General features: G+C 41.7%; 1 protein-coding gene across 1 annotated transcript in view; it reads right to left on the minus strand.

The window, feature by feature from the left end:
* Window positions 1–903: 903 nt before the first annotated feature.
* Window positions 904–24,903, minus strand: part of LOC148479273 (vomeronasal type-2 receptor 26-like) — a 34,730-nt gene continuing 10,730 nt past the window's right edge. The window contains exon 3 of the mRNA XM_088454689.1: window positions 904–1,784. Within this exon, the coding sequence (XP_088310815.1) occupies window positions 904–1,784 (881 nt within the window). The remainder of the gene's footprint in view (window positions 1,785–24,903) is intronic.

Consider the following 24,903-nt stretch of genomic DNA (forward strand, 5'->3'; position numbering starts at 1 on the left):
CCTATATTAAAAAAAACTACATGCAGTTATTAAGGTATTAATACTTAATAGTGAATCATCTATGTATTTTTTGGTTGAAAATGGGAAAATTACATAACATTGGGAATGGGTATTACATAGAAAGAGAAAATAAATGCATCACTTAGGCCTTTGCAAATAAACATATTTAATAACTTTCATATTTAAATATGAAGGTACATTAACAAATACCAATTATATTATCATTCTATAGCTTCTACTAATATGGTGATACTTGAGCATAGAACTTACATAGCACTGAATAATATGGATTAAACTAATAGATCCTGGTTATATAACATAGTGCACATGTGAGGGTTACAGACAATAACTAATTTTCTTATGAGAGCAGTGATGGTGCTTTAAAGGCATTTGTTATTTTTCTCACCTTACCAATCTGACCTGATACTAATACATAATAAGGTAAATAAGGCAGTGCAATATAAATAGAATATTAATGTAAAAGTAGTTAATTACCATTTAAGAGTAGTGTATATTCACTAATGAACTTGATTGATGTTATGAGAATATTTTGGTACTGTGTTTGCTTGGATGTAAACAAATCTGATGTAAATAAGCCACAAGCATCTACTGCAAAATCATGCACATATTTCCAACTCTGCATCTGGACATAAATGTACCATTTTTGCATTTGGAATAATTCTAACACATCTGCTGCTGACGTGGAACGAACTGTATGCAACTCACAATGTACATAGATCTGCATATAAACAATATATGTTATTTTAGCATGTCCTTCTTTTAAGTATACATTCCTTTAATAGTGAGAACAACTAAGCATCAGACCAATTGTCTTCAGGTGTTTTAAGTTATGGTAGATCAGATAATATTAAAAGGATGATTTTCCCATGGAAAGCAAGTTTATTATATTCTTTTAATTTCAGGTCTTAACAGTATATAGTAACATTTAGGGAAGAATATGCAGCCTAATATTCCAATACATGAAGTTAATATAGCAAACACCTCTACAATGACCATTTGCTTCCCTGTACTACTCAGATAGGCTGGGATGGCACAGACCCAAACACTGCAGAACACCAGCATGCTGAATGTGATGTATTTGGCCTCATTATAGATGTCCGGTAATGTCCTCACCATGAAAGCCAGAACAAAGCTCACAGCTGCCAGGAATCCCATGTAACCCAACATGAAATAAAAGGCCAGTATAGAACCCTCATTACATTGGATGATGATAGTCCCAGGAGTAGTGTCCATGTTAAACTCTTGTAATGGAGGAGAAACTGACAACCAGATAACACCAATCAGGACCTGGACAGATGAGCAGATCAACACTAAAGAATATGGTAGTTTGACACCCACCCATTTTCTCCAGTAGCTTCCAGGTCTTGTGGCCCGAAAAGCGATGCAAACTGTGATAGTCTTGGCCAGGACAGAGGACACAGCAATAGTAAATATGACTCCAAAGCAGATCTGCCTCAGCATGCAGGTTATATTCATTGGGCGATCAAAGAAGAGAAATACAGAAAGTAAACTCAACTTTAGAGAGATGAGGAGAATAAAGCTGAGGTTCCGGTTATTAGCTCTGACAATTTGGCTTTTGTAGAAGGAAATAAATACACAAAATATGAAAACAATTACAGCAGAAAATAATATGGCTGTGACAGCAAAAACTGAAGTTATAGTGTCTACTTCATATGAGAGAAAGTCTTGAGCTTTGGCAATACATTGGTTTCTTGCATCATTTGGCCATTCAGTGTTGCTGCATCTCACACAATGTTCATTGTCTATGGGAAAAAAATAACAAATACAATATGTAATTAGTAATGGTGTGATAAAATATTCTCTCTCACTGTCTTTGTTGCCTGTTTTCTCTCTCATGCTATTGCTCTATCCTTTCTTCATTCCCTTTCTCACATTTTTTAGATTTTTTTTCTACCCCTCTTGTAACAAACCCAATTAAACCCCACTTTGTTCAATTCTGAAAATTGCATAAGCATTTGCTCCTATATATCTACTGTTATTAGCAACATTATTATCTCTATGTGCCTGTATAATTTTATGTTGACATTCACAATGTCAATAATCATTGTTAAAATGTCTACAATGTCTTTTGGTATAATTCTAACCCTACTTATAACCATAATGCACACACTAACCCTAGCGATAAACCTAATGGTAACCCTAACCTCTAATCCTTACTCTAACCATATAGAAATGTCAATAAATATATAATATTGTTGCACTTGTTTGTGTGGAGCAGCTCTATTATATATGGAATACAACAAATTAAAGTGCTGTGAATATTATGTGTGCAATAATAATAATAATGAATAAACAGAAAAATAAATGTTTATTGCTCTTTTGTAAGAATTGCGTGTATCCGGTGTTCAGTTTATAAGGATTGATTCCTGTGAAAGGGGTATATGATACAACCAAGGTACACTGTGCTAACTATCCCTAAACTTCTACCTCAGGATGCGGTGTGACAGTACTTAGTCCCTCACGGGTGGTTTCCTCCTTCCCGCTGGTAAGATCTTCAGTCGGCACCCACCGAACTTCCAGTTCCTGTTCAGCATGATGACGTAATCCAACACGTTTCGTGCATGCGCACTTTGTCAAGGATGAGGATGTGTCCCCCGGTCACTTTATTTCTAGCAAAAAAAAATTCAAAAAACTTTATTGTTTACTTCTTAAAAACAAGAATGAAACTCCAGGAAGTTGTCATTAACTCCAGGAAGTTGTCATTAAAAGAGTGGTAAGCACAAGGCTTCTAGTTATTACACATAATGGTGGTAAGAACATGGGTCCTAGTTATTGCACTTAAGGTTAATATGTATCTGGAAAATAATTTGTTAAATGTATTAATTAACTAAAATATTTATAATATCACCTTATTTATATATATATATATATATATATATATATATATATATATATATAAATTCCATAAAAAAATTATAAAAATAATTTAATATCTACTTCCATGGGGTTCTAGGAGTTTTAAGTGGTAAATTCATTTTGTTTCATTTTTTATTAGGTCCTCTATTTTATTGCCACCTCTTTAATCCTGATTAACTTTTTGTATTCCCATGAATCTTATTGATGAGGGATCCTTTTTTGTGACATTCAAGATAATGTTGGGAAATGCTATGTGTCATTAATCCCTATTAAAAATCCTTACTAAAAATTAGGATAGCAGATCACCTAAATAATATGAAAAAGGGATTAATGACACATAGTGTTTCCCAACATTATCTTAAATGTCACAAAAAGGATCCCTCATCAATAAGATTCATGGGATTACAAAAAGTTAATCAGGATTGGAGAGGTGGAAGTAAAATAAATGAAGTACTAAAAACTTAAACAAATGGATTTACCACTTAAAAACCCTAAAACCCCATGGATTAAATATTGATGTAGATATTAAATCATTTTTATACATTTTTTAATGGAATTTATTTTTATATACATTTTACATATTTATATTTAAATAGGTTGATTTTATAAACATTTTAGCTAATTTATACCTTTAACATAAATTATTTTCCAGATACATATTAACCTTAAGTGCAATAACTAGAAGCCATGTGCTTACTGCTCTTTTAATGGCAACTTCCTGGAGTTTCATGACAACTTCCTGGAGTTATTATTTTTCGTTTTTAAGAAATAAATAATAAAGTTTTTTGAAAAGTTTTTGCTACAGTATAAATAAAGTGACCAGGAGACACATCCTTATCCTTGACAAATCGTGCATGCACAAAACATGTTGGATTACGTCATCATGCTGAACAGGAACCGGAAGTTCGGAGGGTGCTGACTGAAGATCTTACCAGCAGGCAAGGAGGAAACCAACTGTGAGGGACTAAGTGCTATAACACCACATCTTGAGGTAGGAGTTTAAGGATAGTTAGCACAGTGTACCTTGGATGTATCTATTTACCCCAGCTTTCACAGGAATCCATCCTTATAAACTGAACACCAGATCCATGCAATTCTCACAAAAGAGCTATAAACATTTATTTTTTTTGTTTATTCATTATTATTATTGCACACATAAAATTCACAGTGCTGTATTTTCATTTGTTGTATTCCATATAGAAATGTCAAACTTATGACAGTGTCCAAATTCCTTATGTTGACAGTACTACCGATGTTGACATTTTGAAGTTGTCTACATTAATTATGGTGATGTTAATGATGTAGACATTTTAACCATGTTGACATTGTGAATGGTGACATTACAATCAGGGACATAGTGCAGTAGCAGCAGCTTCTGCAGTGCATTATGCATTGGGTGGGACAGGAGTATATGCATGCAGACAGGATCCAGCCACCATCAAAGATTTGTCAGGTGAGCAGTTTACATCCACTGGGGCCAGGGACACTGTTGGAGGTAAGGCAAGTGTTGGGAAGAGGTAGCTGTCAGCGGTAGCCCCGGCCAGAAGGAGCCATGAACTGTGACCTATGGGTTGGTGATGGGGGGAATATAATCTTTGGGAGGCATGGTCAGAGGAAGACAACCATGGGATCCCCAACCTGTGGAAGCAGTGAGTAGCATACTGGAGCCACCAGTAGTGTCCTGTCATCTGCCAGCAGGTGCTACGAAAAAAGGAAGGGAAAGGTGTAATGATCACACAGAAGCCACTGTCAGTCTGAGTTGTGACTTGGGGAAAGGAGGAGGAGGTGTGCGGGTGCTGAAACTGTGACCTGGGGAGGGGATGATGAGACTATGATATGGTGGAGATGATAGGGGGAAGCCCAGAAAGCAGGAGTCAAACCCTGTTTGTGAGGGAGTAGGGGGGATGTGGGGGGTTAATAAGGTACCCCTGCCAGCCAGATCTGTGACCTGTGGGTGGGGGAGATATGACCATTGTGAGGCACTGTCAGTGGCAGCCTCAACCAGCATATATATATGTATATATATATATATATAATTTGGACACACCCATGCCTAGGTTGAGAAGCCCTTAGTTGGACATTTTAAAAAATTTATATTACAGAGACTGGACATTAGTATACGATGGTTGTTCAACAGGTAATGCCTAAATGCTCACAACTAAAATTGTATTATAGATACAGATTTGAAAATTTGCAGTAAAATACTTTGAAATCTTAGTAACAGAATGACTCTACTTAAAATATTCACCATCTGCCCTCAAACATTTTCTCCACCGCTCAACCCAAGCTGTGAATCCACTTTGAAAAATTCCAGTGGTTGGTGTTTGACCGAGGAATGTTTGATGATTTTAACAACCTCTATGTCCTCAAAATGTTGACCCGGAGTCAGTATATGAGAGGGCGAAACAGATGAAAGTCAGAAGGGGCCAAATCAGGACTCTATGGTGGATGTGGCATTATTGCCTACTCCATTTTGGCAATGGCCAAAAAGGCGTCAGAAGGACGTTGAATCGCGTTGGTGCTTGATTTTGCTACATCTACCCGGTTTTTGATTCCTGGAGTCTCATCACTGGCTCTCTCTGCACGTCTACACACCGTGCCTGGCAAGCTTTAAGCCATTCTATCAGCTTGCAGTGGAATATCCTCCATACCCATCTGGGACGCAGAGCCCTCTGTTCCTTTCCCCCTGACACGGAGCCTCAGAGCGGCGTCATTCAATTCTTCCCAAGTCTCCCCGCTGGTCGGGTAGAGCACGTGCATCTTGGTCAGACGACCCATTCACTCATAGAGCACGGAGTACATTGTTTTGCCCCTCCTGTGCCGGACCTGGAGCACTAGAGCGACCACCCACTCCCCTCTGCATCTCCATCGTCAGCTGGGTCGAGATCGGGAGGTCTGCCATCTTCAGCCACGGTAACCATCATCCACATTGTATTCATATACCCAGATCTGGGTCTGATCCAACTATACGGAAGGTAATATCGACACCCATTTATTACTTTGTAACTTTTATACCGGATGATGAACTAATCAACATCAGTTCAAAAAATATATTTGTGTATGGAGGAATTCTTCAGAGGGTTTCACCAAATGTTGTTCAAAAGTCCGGGACTCTATATTCATACATTTTAGGAACCATTATTTACATGCAATTTCATTATTTACATGTGTGTTTTATTGCTCTTATTGAATTTATAAGCATTGGCTGCTTTGTCTTAATAAAGATATAATTCATTTATTATATACATTGTTGCTACTGGTTTGAGTGATTTTTAATTATACTAACAGAATCTGTGGTTGCTTTATCTTTCTTTTACATACAAGTTCATCACTGATATCTCTGATGGTCTGATGGCCACACGATGGTCTTTCTGAATCATGGCATTGACTTTGTGTTGGTTCTCTGCTGTCACTGCAGTTGATGGTCTGCCACCATGAGGTTTGTCACACATGGACGATTCTCCCAATTGAAAAAACTTCATCCACCTTCTGTCATTGCTATAGTCAATTGTATGCTCACCATACACTTTTTTCAATCTTCTGTGGATTTCTGTAGCACTGCAGCATTTTTTTCTATATATTCAATTATGGCTCTTTGTTTCATCTTTGATTCCATGGTATTTCTTGGACTACCTAAACAAAAATACATATATAGCTAGCAGACATATTAAACTACAAACTGACAAAGTTTCAAATTCATGTTGCATATTATTTTAGAGTTATGAGCATTTAGGTATTATTTTTTGGACAACCCTCATACTTTTATAAAATAAAAACTTTCTTACTGCCCACTTCAAAATCTAAAAAAAGTATTTTTTGGGAATGCAATTATTTAGATTTTTTAAATGGTCGTCTGAGGGCTTCTCCATGCAGGTTTGTATTTATGATTGTCATGTGCTGCAGCATTGATAGAGAGAGGGATGTACAGGGAGGTAGAGAGAGAGAGGGATGGATTGGTAGAGATGGACGGGTGAACAGGCAGAGTTGGAGTTGAACTGGCTGTCCCCTCCTGGAGGTAATCCATGGACATATACTACTACTGTTCTCTCCTGGTGTAACCCAAGCACTTATACTACTGTTCTTTCCTTGTGTGACCAAGGCACATAAACTACTGTTCTTTCCTGGTGTAACCCATGGAAATATACTAATGTTCTCCCCTTGTATAACCCAGCCATATATACTACTGTTCTCTCCCAGTGTAACCCAGGCACATATACTACTGTTCTCTCCTGGTGTAAATCAGGCACATAAACTACTGTTCTCTCCTGGTGTAACCCAGGCACATATACTACTGTTATCTCCTGGTGTAACCCAGGCACATATACTTCTTGCACATTCAGATGCATGGATGTACATGGGATGTAGTGAGGATACCGGAAGGCAGGATATCCTGAAAGTCACATCCTGACAAGGGACTAAAGATAGGAATCAAAATTCGGACACCTATAATTAGCCTAACAACTAAATCCCGACAACCGGCTTACCAAAATGAAGTTAAGCTGGGTGTCTTAACATGTAGCCACAGAGGGAGGGTTAGCTTTATGGACCACTGGGGGACTTAGGGTTAGGCAACCCCCAGGAGGGTTAGGGTAGGAAAAGGAGGGGTTAAGGTTGGGCTCCATTAGGGGGGTTAGGGTTAGGCACACCACCAGGAGGGTTAGATTTAGGGTGTGGGGAAGGGGGGTTAGGTTTAGGTACTAATGTGGGGAGCTTAGGGTTAGGCACTCAGAGTACTAATTATACATTTATTACCATAAAAATCATAAAAATATCAAAATCAACTTTCACATATATAGACTCCAGGGAGTGTGGATCATAAAAAGTGAACACGGTGGGTGGCTTGCTCCAGACCTTTTAACGCATAAGCATTTGCAGTGCCCTGACTCATTTGGACAATACTGCATTGCTATTAGTGAGCACAGATCATCAAGGCTCCAGCAGTACATCCCCCACAGTGGGCTGAATATATGCACATGGATACCTGGTCTCTGTGAAGTTTTGGCTGCAGCGTATACAACTAATACTGTGAGTGTGGACATCAGCACGGAGTCTGGAGCTTTGGCTGCTATTATATCTCACTCATGATTACATGCTGCTTCAAACGTGCTATTGACTTTATCACTATTGGACACTAAGTGATTAATGTGAACTTTTGTGAATACAAGTGTTGCCAGTAAAACTCTTTCATGGACTATATGGATTAACCATGCATTGACTATAGTGAATTACATTGAGGCCATATGGGACAGTGATCCAGTTAGGCATTAAGAGCCATATGATTTAAATATTGGTCACAAGCTGTTTTATTTGATTTTTTTTTTATTTATGCATAATATGTTTTATTATCATTATATATTTTTAACATTTTGGTAATACTGTATATGTGTACTCTCAACTTTTCATTATACCCACTCCAGGGAGTGTATATTTGTGAAAGTCAGGGCTGGATTAAGGTTTGTGGGGGCCCCTGTGCAAAAAATGTGTTGGGGCTTCTATCAATAAAAGATATATATATATATTAGGGATGAGCGGGTTCGGATTTCTGAAATCCGAACCCCCCGGGCCCTCCTGATCCGAGGCCGATCCGAGTCAGGCTCGACTTTTCCGCCTGACTTGGATCTGAAATCGAGGCAAAACGTCATCATCCCGCCTTCCGGGTTGAGCAGGGTTTTGGATCCTATATAAGGTACCCGCGTCGGCGCCATTTTCTCACTCGGCTGTGGACAGTGAAGAGGGAGGGTGGGAGTTAGGGCTGGCTGGGCTGTGTAGTGTAGCATAGTGTAGTGTAGTGCAGTGTAGTGTTGTGCTGTGCTGCGCTGTGCTGCTGTTGTCCATTGGGGCTGTGTCCACTTCTTCAAAGTCCATAGGGGCTGGCTGGACTGTGTTGTGCAGTCAGTTGTCCATAGGGGCTGTGTCCACCCCAAAGTCCTGTGCAGTGCCCCAGTCCTAAAGGGGTGCTGTAGTGTTGTCCAAGGGGTGCTCTGTCCATCAGGAGTGCTCCCCCCAAGTGCAAACAAAATATATATTTTTTCTGTGTTTGTGAATTGTGTGCACTGTGGCTGCACGTGCATCAACAAAGCAGCAGCGCCAAGCGAGCGACTGTGTCCCATTAGTAAAGGGCCAGATGGCTTGTCCGTTAAAGGGTGCTTTAACCCCCAAAGTACACTCCAAACAAAAAAAAAATATTTTCTGTGTTTGTGAATTGTGTGTACTGTGGCTGCACGTGCAGCAACAAAGGAGCAGCGCCAAGCATGCGCCTGTGTCCCATAAGTAAAGGGCCAGCTGGCCTGTCTGTTAAAGGGTGCTGTAACCCCCAAAGTACACTCCAAAACAAAAAATATATATTTTCTGTGTTTTTGAATTGTGTGTACTGTGGCTGCATGTGCATAAACAAAAGAGCAGCGCCAAGCGTGCGCCTGTGTCCCATAAGTAAAGGGCCAGCTGTCTTTACCATTAAAGGGTGCTGTAGCCCCCAAAGTACACTCCAAACAAAATAAAAAAAATATTTTCTGTGTTTGTGATTTGTGTGCACTGTGGCTGCACGTGCATCAACAAAAGAGCAACGCCAAGCGTGCGCCTGTTTCCCATAAGTAAAGGGCCAGCTGTCTTTACCGTTAAAGGGTGCTGTAACCCCCAAAGTACACTCTAAACAAAATAAAAAAATATTTTCTGTGTTTGTGAATTGTGTGCACTGTGGCTGCACGTGCATCAACAAAGGAGCAGTGCCAAGCGTGCGCCTTTGTCCCATAAGTAAAGTGCCAGCTGGCTCATTCCATTAAAGGGTGCTGTAACCCCCACAGTACACTCCAAACAAAATAAAAAAATATTTTCTGTTTGTGAACTGTGTGCGCAGTGGCCGCACGTGCATCAACAAAGTAGTGCCAAGCGTGCGCCTGTGTCATAAGTAAAGGGCCAGCTGGCTTGACAATTAAAGGGTGCTGTAGCCTCCAAAGTACACTCTAAACAAAATAAAAAAAATATTTTCTGTGTTTGTGAATTGTGTGCACTCTGGCTGCACATGCATCAACAAAGGAGCAGCGCCAAGCGTGCGCCTGTGTCCCATAAGTAGAAGGCCAGCTGGCTTGACAATTAAAGGGTGCTGTAGCCCCCAAAGTACACTCCAAACAAAATAAAAAAAATATTTTCTGTGTTTGTGAATTGTGTGCACTGTGGCTGCACATGCATCAACAAAGAAGCAGCGCCAAGCGTGCACATGTTTCCCATAAGTAAAGGGCCGGCTGTCTCATTTCTTAAAGAGTGGTGTAACCCACAAAGGCACTAGTCTCCAACAAAAATAAAAAATTATTTTCTGTGTTTGTGTGCATCTTAGCCGCACGTATATATCAATATAACTTAAATGGAGGACCAATCTTTGGCCCTCATTCAGAGCCGCTCTTTAGCGGCAGTACGCTCGTTCCGAGCGATGTTAGCACATCTGCGCATGCGTACGCGTTTTAGTACGCATGCGCGAACCAGTCAGTGCGGCCGAAAATCCTTTGTACGCTATATAGCGAGTGCCTGCTATTTTGAGTGACAGAATGAGGCGTATGTGGGTGGTAACAGGGGAAGGTGCTTGAAAATGGGGAGTGGAGATCCGAACGCAGGCGTGCTTAAAGGTCAAAACGGGCGTTTTATGGGTGTGTATATTTAAAACAGCAGCGTCATTGACCACGTCACTGGGTTATTTTATAGCCAGAACTGCACGCAAATTTGTGGTAGCAAACACCAACCACAAGAATAGCGAGCAGTTCATACGCTGGTCGATGTACTCGATTAATCTAATAAATAGCGGACATGACGTAGGATGCGAGCGGCCAGGGGGCGTTTTTAAGAAATAAACGAGCATATGTTTTGCACGCTCGTTCAGACTTAGAGGTGTGAACAGACAGCAATGTGCGTACGGATCATTTGAATAGCCACCCCTTGTTTTTAAACGAACGACCGCAAATAGCGAACGGCTCTGAATGAGGGCCTTTATCCGATAACAATAAAAGATCAAGAACCACTTCCTCCTAGTGCTGAAGCTGCTGCCACTAGTCATGACATAGACGATAATTTGCCATCAACGTCGTCTGCCAAGGCCGATGCCCAATGTCATAGTAGAGGGCACATACAATCCCAAATGACAAAGTTCAGGAAAATTACCTTGAGAAAAACATTTAAATCATCTGAAGAGAAACATAAACTTGCCAATATGCCATTTACGACACGGAGTGGCAAGGAGTGGCTAAGGTCTTTCCCTATGTTCATGACTAGCGGTTCAGCTTCACATGATGATGGAAGCCCTCCTCCCACTAAAAGAATCAAACAAGTTAAGCTGGCAAAAGCACAGTGAAGAACTGTGCATTCTAAGGAGATATCACAAATCCCCAAGGAGTGTCCAAATGTGGTGGCGGTTGCTATGCCTGACCTTCCCAGCACTAGATGGGAAGAGGCGGCTCTTTCCACCATTTGCTCCCCCTCTGCAAGTGCTGAAAGGAGCACCCACAGTCCACTTGCTGATATGCAAATTGAAGATGTCACTGTTGAATTACAACAAGATGAGGATACTGGTGTAGCTGTCGCTGAGGAGGAAGTTGGCGAGGAGGTTTCTGATGGTGATGTGGTTTGTTTAAATCAGGCTCCAGGGGAGACAGTTGTTGTCTGTGGGATGAAAAAGCCCATCACAGTCATGCCTGGGCAGAAGACCAAACATTCCACCTCTTTGGTCTGGCAATATTTCTATCCAAATCCGGACAACAACTGTCTTGCCTTATGTATTCATATGTAAAGGTGAAATTAGTAGGGGTAGTGACGTTTATCACCTAGGAACATCCTCCCTTATACGGCACCTGCAGCGAGTTCATAAAAAGTTACTGTCAAGTTCAGAAACTTTGGCTAAGACAGTAAGCAGTCCAGGGACACCTAAATCCCATTGTCCTGTTGTATCCAAGCGCCTACAAACCATACCATCAACTCCCTCCTTGTCAATTTCCTCCTTAGTCAGGATCAGAAGTAGTCCTGCAGGCCATGTCACTGGCATGACTGACTTTCCTATCCGGGATTCCTCCGGAGGATCCTGCATTGCTATGCCTCCTGCTGCCACTGTTGCTGTTGCTGCTGCTGGGAGTCGTTCATCATACCAGAGAGGAAGAAGGAACACCACTACTTTTAATAAACAATTGACCCTCCAACAGTCCTTAGCGAGGAGGATGAAGTACGACAGCAGTCATCCTGAAGCAAAACGTATAACTGAGGACTTGACTGCTATGTTGGTGCTAGATGTGCATCCGGTATCTGCCATTAGTGCAGTGGGATTTAGACAATTGATGGAGGTAGTGTGTCCCCAGTTCCAAATCCCGTCTAGATTCCACTTCACTGGGCAGGTGATACCGAGACTGTACAGAAACGTCAGAAAAAGTGTCTTCAGTGTCCTGAAAAATGCTGTTGTACCCAATGTCCACTTAACCATGGACATGTGGGCAAGTGGAACAGGGCAGACTAAGGACTATATGACTGTGACAGCCCACTGGGTAGATGTATCACCTTATGCAGCAACAGCAGCAGTGTCACCAGTAGCAGCATCTGAGAAACGCCAGCTCATTCCAAGGCAGGCTACGCTGTGTATCTCCGGTTTTAGTAAGAGGCACACTGCTGACAACCTCTTAGAGAAACTGAGGGAAATCATCGCCCAGTGGCTTACCCCACTTAGACTCTCCTGGCGATTTGTGATATCTGACAACACCACCAATATTGTGCGGGCATTACATCTGAGCAAATTCCAGCACGTCCCATGTTTTGCTCTCACAATAAACTTGGTGGTGCAGAATTTTCTGAAAAGCGACAGGGGCGTGCAGGAGATGCTTTGGGTGGCCCAAAAAAATTCTGGCCACTTTCGCCATTCAGCGACTGCGTGGTGAAGACTGGAGCACCAGCAAACACTCTTGAACCTGCCCCGCCATCACCTGAAGCAAGAGGTTGTGACGCGGTGGAACTCAACCCTCTATATGCTTCAGAGGATGGAGGAGCAGCAAAAGGCCATTCAAGCCTATACATCCACCTTTGACATAGGCAAAGGAGGGGGTATGTACCTGACTCAAGTGCAGTGGAGAATGATTTCCATGTTGTGCAAGGTTCTCCAGCCCTTCGAACTTGCCACACATGAAGTCAGTTCAGACACTGCCAGCTTGAGTCAGGTCATTCCCCTCATCAGGCTTTTGCAGAAGCAGCTGGAGAAAGTGAAGGAGGAGCTAAGATGGAGCGATTACGCTCAGCATGTGGGACTTGTGGATGAAGCCCTTCATTCACTTTGCCAGGATTCCAGGGTGGTCAATCTGTTGAAATCAGACCACTACATTTTGGCCACCGTGCTTGATCCTAGGTTTAAAGCCTATGTGGTGTCTCTCTTTCCGGCCAACACAACCCTGCAGAGGTGCAAAGACCTGCTGGTGAAAACACTGTCAGCTGAAGCGGAACGTGACACGTCAACAGCTCCTTCTTCATTTTCTCCTGCAACTGGGGCTGCCAGGAAAAAACTTAGGTATCCTAAGCAACCTGCTGGCGGTGATGCAAGGCAGGCAGGACCATGTTTGGACATCTGGTCTGGACTGAAGGACCTGGCAACAATTTCTGACATGTCTACTGTCACTACATATGATACTGTCACCATTGACAGAATGGTGGAGGATTACATCGGTGACAGCATCCAAGTAGGCATGTCAGACAGTCCATACCAGTACTGGCAGGAAAAAGAGGCAATTTGGAGGCCCCTGTACAAACTGGCTCTATTTTACCTGAGTTGCCCCCCCCTCCAGTGTGTAATCCGAAAGAGTGTTTAGTGCAGCTGGGAACCTTGTCAGCAAAAGGCATAGGAGGTTGCTTCCACAAAATGTGGAGAAGATGATGTTCATAAAAATGAATTATCAACTCTTCAAGGGAGACCAGCCTCCAGAACGTACAGAGGGACCTGTGGTGGTGGATTCCAGCGGGGACGAGTTAATACTCTGTGAGGATGAGGATGTACACAACACTGAAGAGGGTGAGGAATTGGTGGATGAGGAGGATGAGGATGACATCTTGCCTCCGTAGAGCCAGTTTGTGCAGGGACAGATTAATTGCCAGCTTGTTTTGTGGGGGCCCAAACGAACCAATCATTTCAGCCACAGTTGTGTGGCAGACCCTGGCGCTGAAATGATTGCTTTGTTAAAGTGTGCAAGTCCTGTTTATACAACATAAGGGTGGATGGGAGGGCCGAAGGACAATTCCATCTTGCACCTTTTTTTTTCTTTGCATTATGTACAGTTTGGGGCCTAGTTTTTCAAACTGCCATCCTGTCTGCAGTATTACTCCTAGATGGGTCACGTGTTTGTGCCGCCCACTCGTGTCGCTTAGCATAGTCATCCAGCTACCTCGGTGCAACCTATTGGACATAAAACACTATTGTGAGGTGTGAGGTGTTCATAATAGACTAGAAATTAGTGGAAATTAAGGTTATTGAGGTTAATAATAGCATAGGAGCAGAAAAACCAACACATTCTGTTATTTTAGCTGTTTTTATGCTTTTTTTAAAAAAAATACAGATCCAAAACACAAAACCCAGAACCCAAAACACGGAAGGGTGGTTTTGGCAAAACCAATCCAGATCCAAAACCAAAACACAAAACATGAAAAGTGGCTGGTGCACACCCCTAATATATATATAAATATATATATATATATATATATACATACTGTTTATATATATATATATATATATACATATAAATAAATATCCTGATAGGTGTATTAGAGCCAAACACACAATGCTCAGCACTGCAGTATATTTCAAAAAAAGTTGTGTAATGTATAAGTCATGCAGACAACAGGCAGCAACGTTTCTGGACCGTGCAGGGTCCTGTCCTCAGGCTGTCAAATACAATAATTATATGAAAAGGAACCAAAAATGGGTCTTACCTTATATCCTCACCACTGTGAAAGCGCGCCATCCCAGAGATCAGCATGGTCCTGGTACACGTTGGGGCGCCTCTCGATGATGTCTCTCTTTGGCCCGGATTTCGCGCATCACGTGGTTGCTAAGCAACCAGACGCCGTCTGATTCTCCGTGATGCAGCTGTAAAAAAACAACAAAATAACTGCAATGGATACATACATAATCACTATGTCCCATAAGTGTACAGTGATGCCTGCACACCCATAACAGTCAATGTGACAAAAAATACAAATGGAAATCAAAAAAATGATGCATATAAAAATAAAAAAAAATAAAAAAACTGATGACTACTTGATCAACAAATATAACATTACCTATGAAAAAATATTCTAAAAGTGCATAATGATCAAAAACGTATATATATTTATAAATGAATGAAAAAATCGAAAAAATTAATAAACCAAGAAAAAAGGAAAATGTGCTACAGATAGACACACAAAAGGGCTAAATGGCTCCCCATAACTGGGGTCTACCAGTGGAATGTATAAAGCAGGAACTTCTGTTAATGGAAAGCTTTCCAATTATAATATTCGCTAAGTCCTTTTGGATGTATGGTGTCCAATTTGAAAATCCAGCGAGACTACAATATGAGTAATGCTGCATTCCGGTCCCCTCCTCGTGGTTATTCTGGTACATGGTCAATTATTTGATATTTAAGCGATGCCAATGGATGTTGTTTAAGCTTAGAATGGTGAGCCACTGGCTGATCACTATCCTTCCCAGTTATTGCTAGTCAAACAGCAGACCTATGTAATGCCATGCATTCTTTGAACATGCGGCTAGTCATCCCAATGTAGTACAAGCCGCATGGACAAACAATGCAGTAAATGACAAATCTGGAGTAACAAGTCAATACATGTTTGATGTCAAATGTAATATCTCTATGAGGATGTCTAAATTCCGATCCTGTAATTAATTAATTGCACGTGGTGCTCAAAGGGCACCGATAGCTGCCAGGCTTCTTCTTTTGTCTGAAAATGCCCAATGGGGTTTTATAATCCATGACATCTGCTCTCACAAAGAAGTCACATAAGTTCCTCCCTCTTTTATAACAAGTCATAGATCTAACGTCCTTGAAAGATGGTTAGCTCTGATCGGTGGATATTATAGGCCATAATGTCTTAGTGGCCTGTGGAAGTATCGGACTAGATGTAGAAAATGTTGTAATCCAAATGAATCTGTCATCTTTTGTAATTTTTTCTTTTGATAATAATAGGTTAGTTCTATCCAGATTCAGGACTTTGGCCCTCATTCAGAGCCGCTCGTTAACAGCAGTACGCTTGTTGCTTTCCGATGTTGACTAACCGCGCATGCGTCGGAGTTACACTGCGCATGTGCGTACGGCAGATAGCGAGCTTTTTTTTTCTCGTTCCTAAAATAGCGTACAGGAAGTGACATGTCAAATGTGATTGACAGAACAGGGGCGTTTTAGGGTGTTGACGGGGGTGGAGATGAAAAAACGCAGGCGTGGCGAGGTGTTTTTGGGGCGTACATACATTAGCAGATGCGAGCGTAAAATGTGTTCGGACCGACTCATACGTCACTGGATGATCCTCTTTCACTTCAAAATGCTCGCACAGCTTAGGGTCTGGATTACTCGACCACATTGGCGATGGCCTTCTCCTCCATCCTGGGACTCCATGATGTTGTTGCGATTAATCGCGGGAGGGCAGAAAAGCAATTAGTGTTGGATTGAGAACCAGCTTGGTATGTGTTTTGAAATCAGTTTTTTGGTATAGCACAAAACCGTACGCAGGTGGAACTCAGAGCTGCTAATGTCAGGATGACACAATCAATTTGCGTACATTTGTGGGGGTTTATTTTGCCCTCAATTTGGTGGTTAGGGCCTATTGTAACAATAATGTCATCATGTTTTAATTTTCGCACCATTTTATTTGTGCCTCTTGAATTTGCCTCGTTATATGAATTTTTAAACGTTCCTTAAAGAGCCCATTTTTATTTTTTTTTGGGCCAGTTTTTGCCTTTTGGTCCAGGATTAAATGTAACCCATTTGTACAATAATTTCACAATCCAATGTCAGATTTTTTGTTTCAATTTATTGCTCAAACAAAAAAAATAAAATATTAAATATTGGGGACATCTTTTTTGGCCAAAGATATGTTCCAAAATCAAACAAATTGGCCCAACATAACTGTTGACATAAACATACAACAAAAAAATAAAAACATTTCACAAGAAAGGAGAGGGAAGTTTTGACAAGAAAGGAATATGAGCCAAGCACAGAAGGATTGTGGGAAAAGTCACCATTGCTGTCACTGTTTTTTCACCCGTTTGGATGGGGGAGGGAGGGTGCCAGACCGGGTCTGGGATGTCATCGGGCTGGCCTGTCCAGAGGCAGATGTTGTGGCCTCTGGACTAGGCACAGGGCTAGGCACATTTGGAGGATTGGCTGATGTTGTGCCCGAGGTGGAGGATCCTGATGTTCTGGCAGGATGGGAGGTCGGCTCCACCATGTGCTGGCGAATGAGCTGCTCCAGGGCATTGGCGATGCGGATGTTGGCCCTGGTATTTTCCGCCAGGGCCTGACCAATGGTCACGTTGGCCATAGCATTTTGCTCCAGGGCCTCAGCCACCCGTACCAGACTGGCGTCCATCCTCTGCAATATCTCCATATGGAAATCCGATTTGAAATTGAGTTCTGTGAGGAGGGACACTGCCTGCGAGGGGGATTGCCCTGGACTGGCTTCTGCTGGGTCCTCAGCCGGATGTACTGGTTCCTCCCCTGCCGAGCCAGCAGAAATTCGGCGGCCAAAGCTCCCCTCTGGAGCAGACTCATCCGCCTGTGTCTCTGTTAGGAAAAAAGAGAAAAGCCTCACATTAGAATCTACATATTGGCACAATAACATTTCTGAGTTGATGACATCAAAAGATTTACCTGGGACAACATGAGGAGCCGCAAAGTCTGGCATGTCCGTATCCATGTTGGACATGCCAAACACCTCCACAGGCTGCACACACCCCTGTGCCAGCTCTTCTAAATCGGTCAACTCCAATGACACAGGGGTGGGACCCCCACCTGTCCCCCTTGCATGCCTAGCCCTGTCCGCGAGTTTTTGCTTTAGGCAATATTTGAAGTCGCCCCATCTGTGGGAAAAAATGGAAGCCATTATCCTTTGGTTTAAAATGGTGTTTGTTTTTAGGGGGGCAAGTGTTTACCTACCGCCGTTTGACATCCCGGGCTAGACGGACATAATCACCCACCCTATTGACAGCAACGGCTACCACTTCCCACATTCTCCCCTTCTGGCTTAGACTCATATTCCTGTCTGCCTGTGGCAGGATGTCCACACACTTCTGTATCAAAACCTCCATCTCCTTTCTTGTGAAATGTGGCTGCCTTTTTTTTTTGGCAGCTTTGGCCGGAATACTGGGCCCAGCAGCCTCTTCCATGTCATCCTCCTCACCTATTTGTGTAAATATTCAGATTTCACAAAATCACAACTTGCCCAATCTTATGTTTCAAATTAATCATTGATACAAAATGCATGAAAGACTTACCGCCTGACTCTTGGGCATTGTTTCCCTGGTCTGTCGCCATGTCTGAGGTCCAAACAAGAAATACACCAGAATTTAAATGTGTTTTCGTGACGTATTTATACATGCGTCCTTATTTTGCGGCCGCATCATTGATTGTGCGTTCCTATGATCCCTCCTTAATTTGTGCGGGAAACGAAACACTATTTATGGCTTGGTGTGTCTCGAGTCGAGGTGGCGTTTTTGGATTGTTGAAAGTTATCTTGGCTGGAGTTTATTGATTGCGTATAAAGGAGTTGGCGGTTGTAGATTTTTTTTTTTGGTAGATTTGCGTTTTTATTTTCCGTTCTCTTTGATGGTTTATATTTTTTTGACCTCGTTTCTTGATTTGGTAAGTTTTGTGAAGTCTAACTTTTGATCAATTGTTTCATTGTGTGTCTTATTTTTTTTTAATTTTGGATCCATAATTTCATCTATTTTAGTTTTTGATTAATTTCGGACCAAAAGACCTTTTGATTTGGACTCTTATATATTTGCTCTTGGTAAGTCCATTTTTTATCTTGTATTTGCAAACTAATTAGCGCATTTTTACTACTTACTATTGTGACTTGTATTTGCGAACTAATTAGCACATTTTTACTACTTACTATTGTGACTTGTATTTGCGAACTAATTAGTGCATTTTTACTACTTACTATTGTGACTTGTATTTGCAAACTAATTAGCGCATTTTTACTACTTACTATTGTGACTTGTATTTGCGAACTAATTAGCGCATTTTTACTACTTACTATTGTGACTTGTATTTGCGAACTAATTAGTGCATTTTAAAATGCTTATTAATCATTTTAAGTTTTTTGAGGTTGCCCTTTCGCTTTTTGTGCAAACATTTCAACCCATTTTGATGTACTGTGTGCAATGTCGTTTTGCTGCTTTGCCAAATGTGTGTTTCACATATTTTAAGTTTGGTCTAGCACAAAATTTAGAAACAAAAATGCACAGAGGGAAATTTGGCAAATAATTTTTGTGATTAATTTCAGTTTGGACATATCATGACAATACCCCGGCATGTAAGCAGCAATGGATGGTATCATCAAGCTAAGTTGTTTTAATTTACTTTTGGGGTGGGTCAAAAGCCTTACATTGAAATCTTTGAATTTCAGGTAGATCTGGGGCGGATTGTCCTGGCCATGCTCCTGGAAGCCGACCAACCTCAATCTCGTCCCAGGCGTAGGCATCGTAGGCATGCAAGGCCCCAGATATTTCGAGCACGTGTCACCCTTTTTGGAATGCCCGATGATGAGGTTTTAAGACGCTACCGTCTACCTCCCAAATTCATCATAGACACTCTCTCATTAATAGAAAGTGATCTTGAGCGGCAAATTGACAGTCCAACAGCAATACCACCACTTACGCAATTTATGGCGGTGTTACATTTCTGTGCCTCAGGATCATTTCAAACAACGGTGGCAATAGTGGCGGGCATCTCCCAATCCTCCTTTTCCCGGATCCTGAGGGCAGTGATGGAGGCACTTTTCAAGCACCTCCATCATTTTATTCAAATGCCTTTGGATATGGGTGCCCTTAGTGTGGCCAAGGCCAATTTTTACCCAATAGCTGGCTTCCCACACATCATAGGGGTTGTGGATGGTACTCACATACCACTTCAGCCTCCAGCACGGCTGGAGGCCATATTTCAAAACAGGAAACACTATCACTCCCTGAATGTAATGGTGGTATGTGATGCCTCCCTCCAGATCCTGTCCCTGAATGCTAAATTACCAGGAAGTGCACATGACTCCTACGTCATCCGGCAATCAGGGATATGGCACAAATGAAACAACCTACAAGCTGGTGATGCGTGGCTTCTGGGTAAGTGGAGACCTTTAGTACATAACAATGTTAAGCTTGATACACAGTGGTCCTGATGTTGTCTATTCTTTTTCACAGGAGACAGTGGATATCCTTGCATGTCCTGGCTGCTCACTCCTTATTTGGCTCCCACACCAGGCCCACAAAGTGCGTATAATTCCGCACTTGCAGCCACCAGGCAAGTGGTGGAGCGCTGTATCGGCCTTTTAAAAGGCCGATTCCGATGCCTCCACCGCTCTGGTGGCGAGCTCATGTATTTGCCGGATATGGTGTCGAAAATTGTTGTCCTGTGTGGGATATTTCACAACATCGCCATAAGGAGTGGTGTCCCAATGCAGCCAGAGGATGCCTTACCTGAGGATGGCCCCCCCGAGGTTGGTCGGAGGTCAGTATGTGGGGGGCCTATACGCGATGATGTGGTGGCCAGATTTTTTAGGTAAGTTTTCACAAAACAACAGTGTTTATACCTAATATGTTTGGGTTTGTTGGCGAACATCTAATTTTATTTTGTTTTTTGCACCATCTTCTGTTTGTTCACATAATATTTGGCACTCCAACGCTCACTACTTCCTGCTACCCTTACCAAACCTGGATCTGGACATTTTGGGAATATATTCTGGAACCCATATCGCAACGCCATATATGTGGAATCATGTTGGCATGGTCCTTCGTCAACCAGTTCTTGATTTGTTGTTTTTGGTTTGTTTTTGTTTGGTATGTGTTGTATTTGAGATTATCACTGTGTGTTTTTTTTGTGAGTGACCACTTTGATTTATCAGTTATGTTGTGAATAAATGTTTGTAGAGTGAAATGTTCTTCCTTTTTATGGACGTTACCAGCAAGTGTAACCAGGTTCACACACGTTACATTTGACTAAGGGGTAATCCAGTACTGATGCCAGTTGAGCTAAAATGAAATATGTTTTCAGGTTCCAAACCCACACCAAAAGGAAGCCTGTACAATCATTTGGCTTTGTAAGATTGGCCTAAGCAGCTTGCACACCAACTACGAACCTGTAAAATGTAGAAATATCTAATTGACACTACACCCAAAAAGGGAAATGACATTGTGACTGTTATGTGTTTCTTGTGGCTGTTTTACATACAAATACAAAACACAATCTTACTTTAAAAAAATGGAAATCCTTGCAGGAACAGTCTACTTATGTCAGGGTAAACAATCTTTGGTTTTGAAAAAACTAATGAGCCAGAAGGTATGTTCGAAAAAAACAATTTATTTGGAAAAATAAAAACCAAAAATAAAACTACTGATGAAGGATGCCAGACAGACGGTCAAGGGCCACGAGCACCCCAATTATATGTTGGCGCATCTGGCCCACACAGTCTTGGACTTCATGCCGACGCCTCTGTTCCTCTGTGGGTGAGAAAAGTGTGTGGATTAATACAACAATAGGGAAACCACATTAAAATTTCATAAACACAACGAAATCACTCAAAAAAAAAAAAACATTAAAAAAAAAAAAAAATACGGAAATGGGGGCTGCAAAAAATACAAGGCCTATGTACAAATTCCCACAGGTGTGATATGTGTATTTTGAAATCAGCAGGAACAGGTAAAGGCAATCTGCTAAATCACCAAAAGTCTAGCCAAAAACCCCGAAAAAAGGAACGACACATGATTACATACTAACAGTTTGTGGTTTAAAAAAAGGCTAAAGAAAAACATACCGGTAGACAAAACGGCAGCTCCGGAAGTCCCACCATCATCCTCCTCGGAGGAGCCTCCATTCCCCAAAGATCGGGGCGGGGTTATTACGGACTCCGGGGAGGGGGTAATTGGAAGAGGGGTGGTTGGAGCAGAGGGGGAAGTGGGACGGAGGGGAAGGAGGCCCGAAATTTCTGGGAGAGGGTCTTGGAAGGCTGGGGAGGAGTGGGGAATAGGGGAATTATTGGGGGTGGAGTGTTGGCTGGGGGTTGGGGAGAGTAGGCGTGACCGCCGTCTGGCCGGACGGTGATGGCGTAGTCTTGGCTGTCCCCCTAAAAGATGTAAAACAAATTGTGGTTAGTTTCAGCACAAATCCTGGCCAAAAAACAAATTAAAAACACCCCCCACCAACAAAAAACATGCAAATATGAGGAGAATGAAAAAATATGAAATAGAGGGAAAACATGGCCATTCAAATATGAGTAGAATGAATAAATAGGACAGACATGAAAACATGCACACGCAGTTTGGGCCACAAAGACAAACATGAAAACCACAATACATAAAACTTACTTTCTGAGATCTGCATGCGAAAGCATGCCAGCAAGCGGGGCGTTCGCCGTTGCAGGTCCGATCACCTGCGCTCCAGCTGGCCGATGTTGCGGCGTGAGCCGAAGGAGCACAGGCGGGCCCGTGCCTCCGCATATGCGGAACGCTTCTGCCGGTTGGTGATGGGTGGAGGCTGGCTGGTGATACGCCTATCCATCACCTCCGTTAGCACCAGCAGCTCGCGCCTGGTGAATGCGGAGGCTCTCATGATGGCAATGGTGTTTTTCTTAAAAATCATTTTTGATAAAGTGGCCAAAAAATTTCTGCTTGGCTAATGTATTTGGGAAATTAACAGGAGCAATTCTATTGGTTAGTGTATGAGTCATGTGTTCGACAGGGCCAGAAATCTCTGGAGAGTTATGATAGGCTTGATTTAGTGACATGCGTAAGCAAATTTAAATAAAGAAATGAACCCCAGGAAATATGCGGGGATCCAAAGCAATAGAACAATTGTTTAATTGTGGGTAACATGTTTTTTAAGCAATAAAAGCGAATGTTTAAGCCGTACGTATTCTGCGGGAAAACACAAACACGGACAAGAGTAAAGTTTCTTGCATTGTGTTGAAAAAAAAACAACAATTAAGCTAATTGATACATTGATTGGCATGATACGATTGATGGAGGTAGGCAGAATAAAGGAGCAGGTAATCGACATCTGACAAGGCCACTTCTGGTTTATACTGGTGCATGCATTCCCTTCAAGCCATTTCGGGGATGTACGCTCGCTATTTCGCACGCTCGTTAGTTAGTGGAGGGGTCGTCTGAGTTTGGGGAGGATTTTTAGATGCGTTCAAAAATACGAGCGAGCCCTTGAATTTAAATATTTTTGTACGTACGCCTAACGTACGTTCGCCCGCTTGCGAGTGGGTCTGAATCAGGCCCTTTGTTCTTTGTCTCCATCAAAGAGCGATAACTATGTCCCCTTTGTACAAACTTGATAGCTACCTCATCTAGAGCTCCTGGGAGTGTATCTCGGTCACTGATGATTCTTGCTGCACGTAGCATTTGTGAATATGGTAATGCCTCTTTTAGAGCTTTCGGATGATGGCTACTTGCATCTAATAGAGAATTACGATCTATGTTTTTATGGAACATAGATGTACTTAATTGTCCTTCTTTCAATTGTATTGTAACATCCAGATAATAAATAGTCTCTTTGCCGCAATTGTATGTAAATTTGATAGGTGTGGGTCGCTGGTTAATTTCCTCAATCATGGATACAAATAAACTCCAGAGTCTGGATAGAACTAACCTATTATTATCAAAAGAAAAAATTACAAAAAATGACAGATTCATTTGGACTACAAAATTTTCTACATCTATTCCGATAATTCCATGGTCCACTAAGGCATTATGGCCTATAATATCCACCGATCAGAGCTTACCATCTTTCAATGACGTTAGACCTTTGACTTGTTATAAAAGAGGGAGGAACTTACGTGACTACATGGTGAGAGCAGAAGTCACGGATTATAAAACCCCATTGGGCATTTTTGGACAAAAGAAGAAGCCTGGCTGCTATTGGTGCCCTTCATGCATCACGTGTAATTATTTACTTACAGGATCAGAATTTAGAAATCCTCATAGAGATATTACATTTGACATCAAACATGTATTGACTTGTTCCTCCAGATTTGTCATTTACTGCATTGTTTGTCCATGCGGCTTGTACTACATTGGGATGACTAGCCTCATGTTCAAAGAACGCATGGCATTACATAGGTCTGCTGTTAGACTAGCATTAACTGGGAAGGATAGTGATCAGCCCGTGGCTCGCCATTTTAAGCTTAAACAACATCCATTGGCATTGCTTAAATATCAAATAATTGACAATGTACCAGAATCAGCACAAGGAGGTGACCAGAATGCAGCATTACTCAGGTTGCAGTCTCGCTGGATTTTCAAATTGGACACCATACATCCAAAAGGACTTAACAAACGTGTTAATTGGAGTGCTTTCCGTTAACAGAAGATCCTGCTTTATACATTCCAGTGGTAGACCCCAGTTATTGGGAGCCATTTAGCCCTTTTGTGTGTCCATCTGTAGCACATTTTCCTTTTTTCTTGGTTTATTCATTTTTTCTATTTTTTCATTCATTTATAAATTTATATACGTTTTTGATCATTATGCACTTTTAGAATATTTTTTCATAGGTAATGTTATATTTGTTGATCAAGTAGCCATCAGTTTTTTATATTTTTTATTTTTATATGCATCGTTTTTTTTATTTCCATTTGTATTTTTTGCCACATTGACTGTTATGGGTGTGCAGGTATCACTGTACACTTATGGGATATAGTGATTACGTATGTATCCTTTGCAGTTATATTGTTATTTTTTTACAGCCACATCCCGGAGTATTAGACGGCATCTGGTTGATTAGCAACCATGTGAC

This window comes from Taudactylus pleione, unplaced genomic scaffold (genome assembly GCF_031769625.1).
Source record: "Taudactylus pleione unplaced genomic scaffold, aTauple2 ptg000627l, whole genome shotgun sequence".
Taxonomy (NCBI): Eukaryota; Metazoa; Chordata; class Amphibia; order Anura; family Myobatrachidae; genus Taudactylus; species Taudactylus pleione.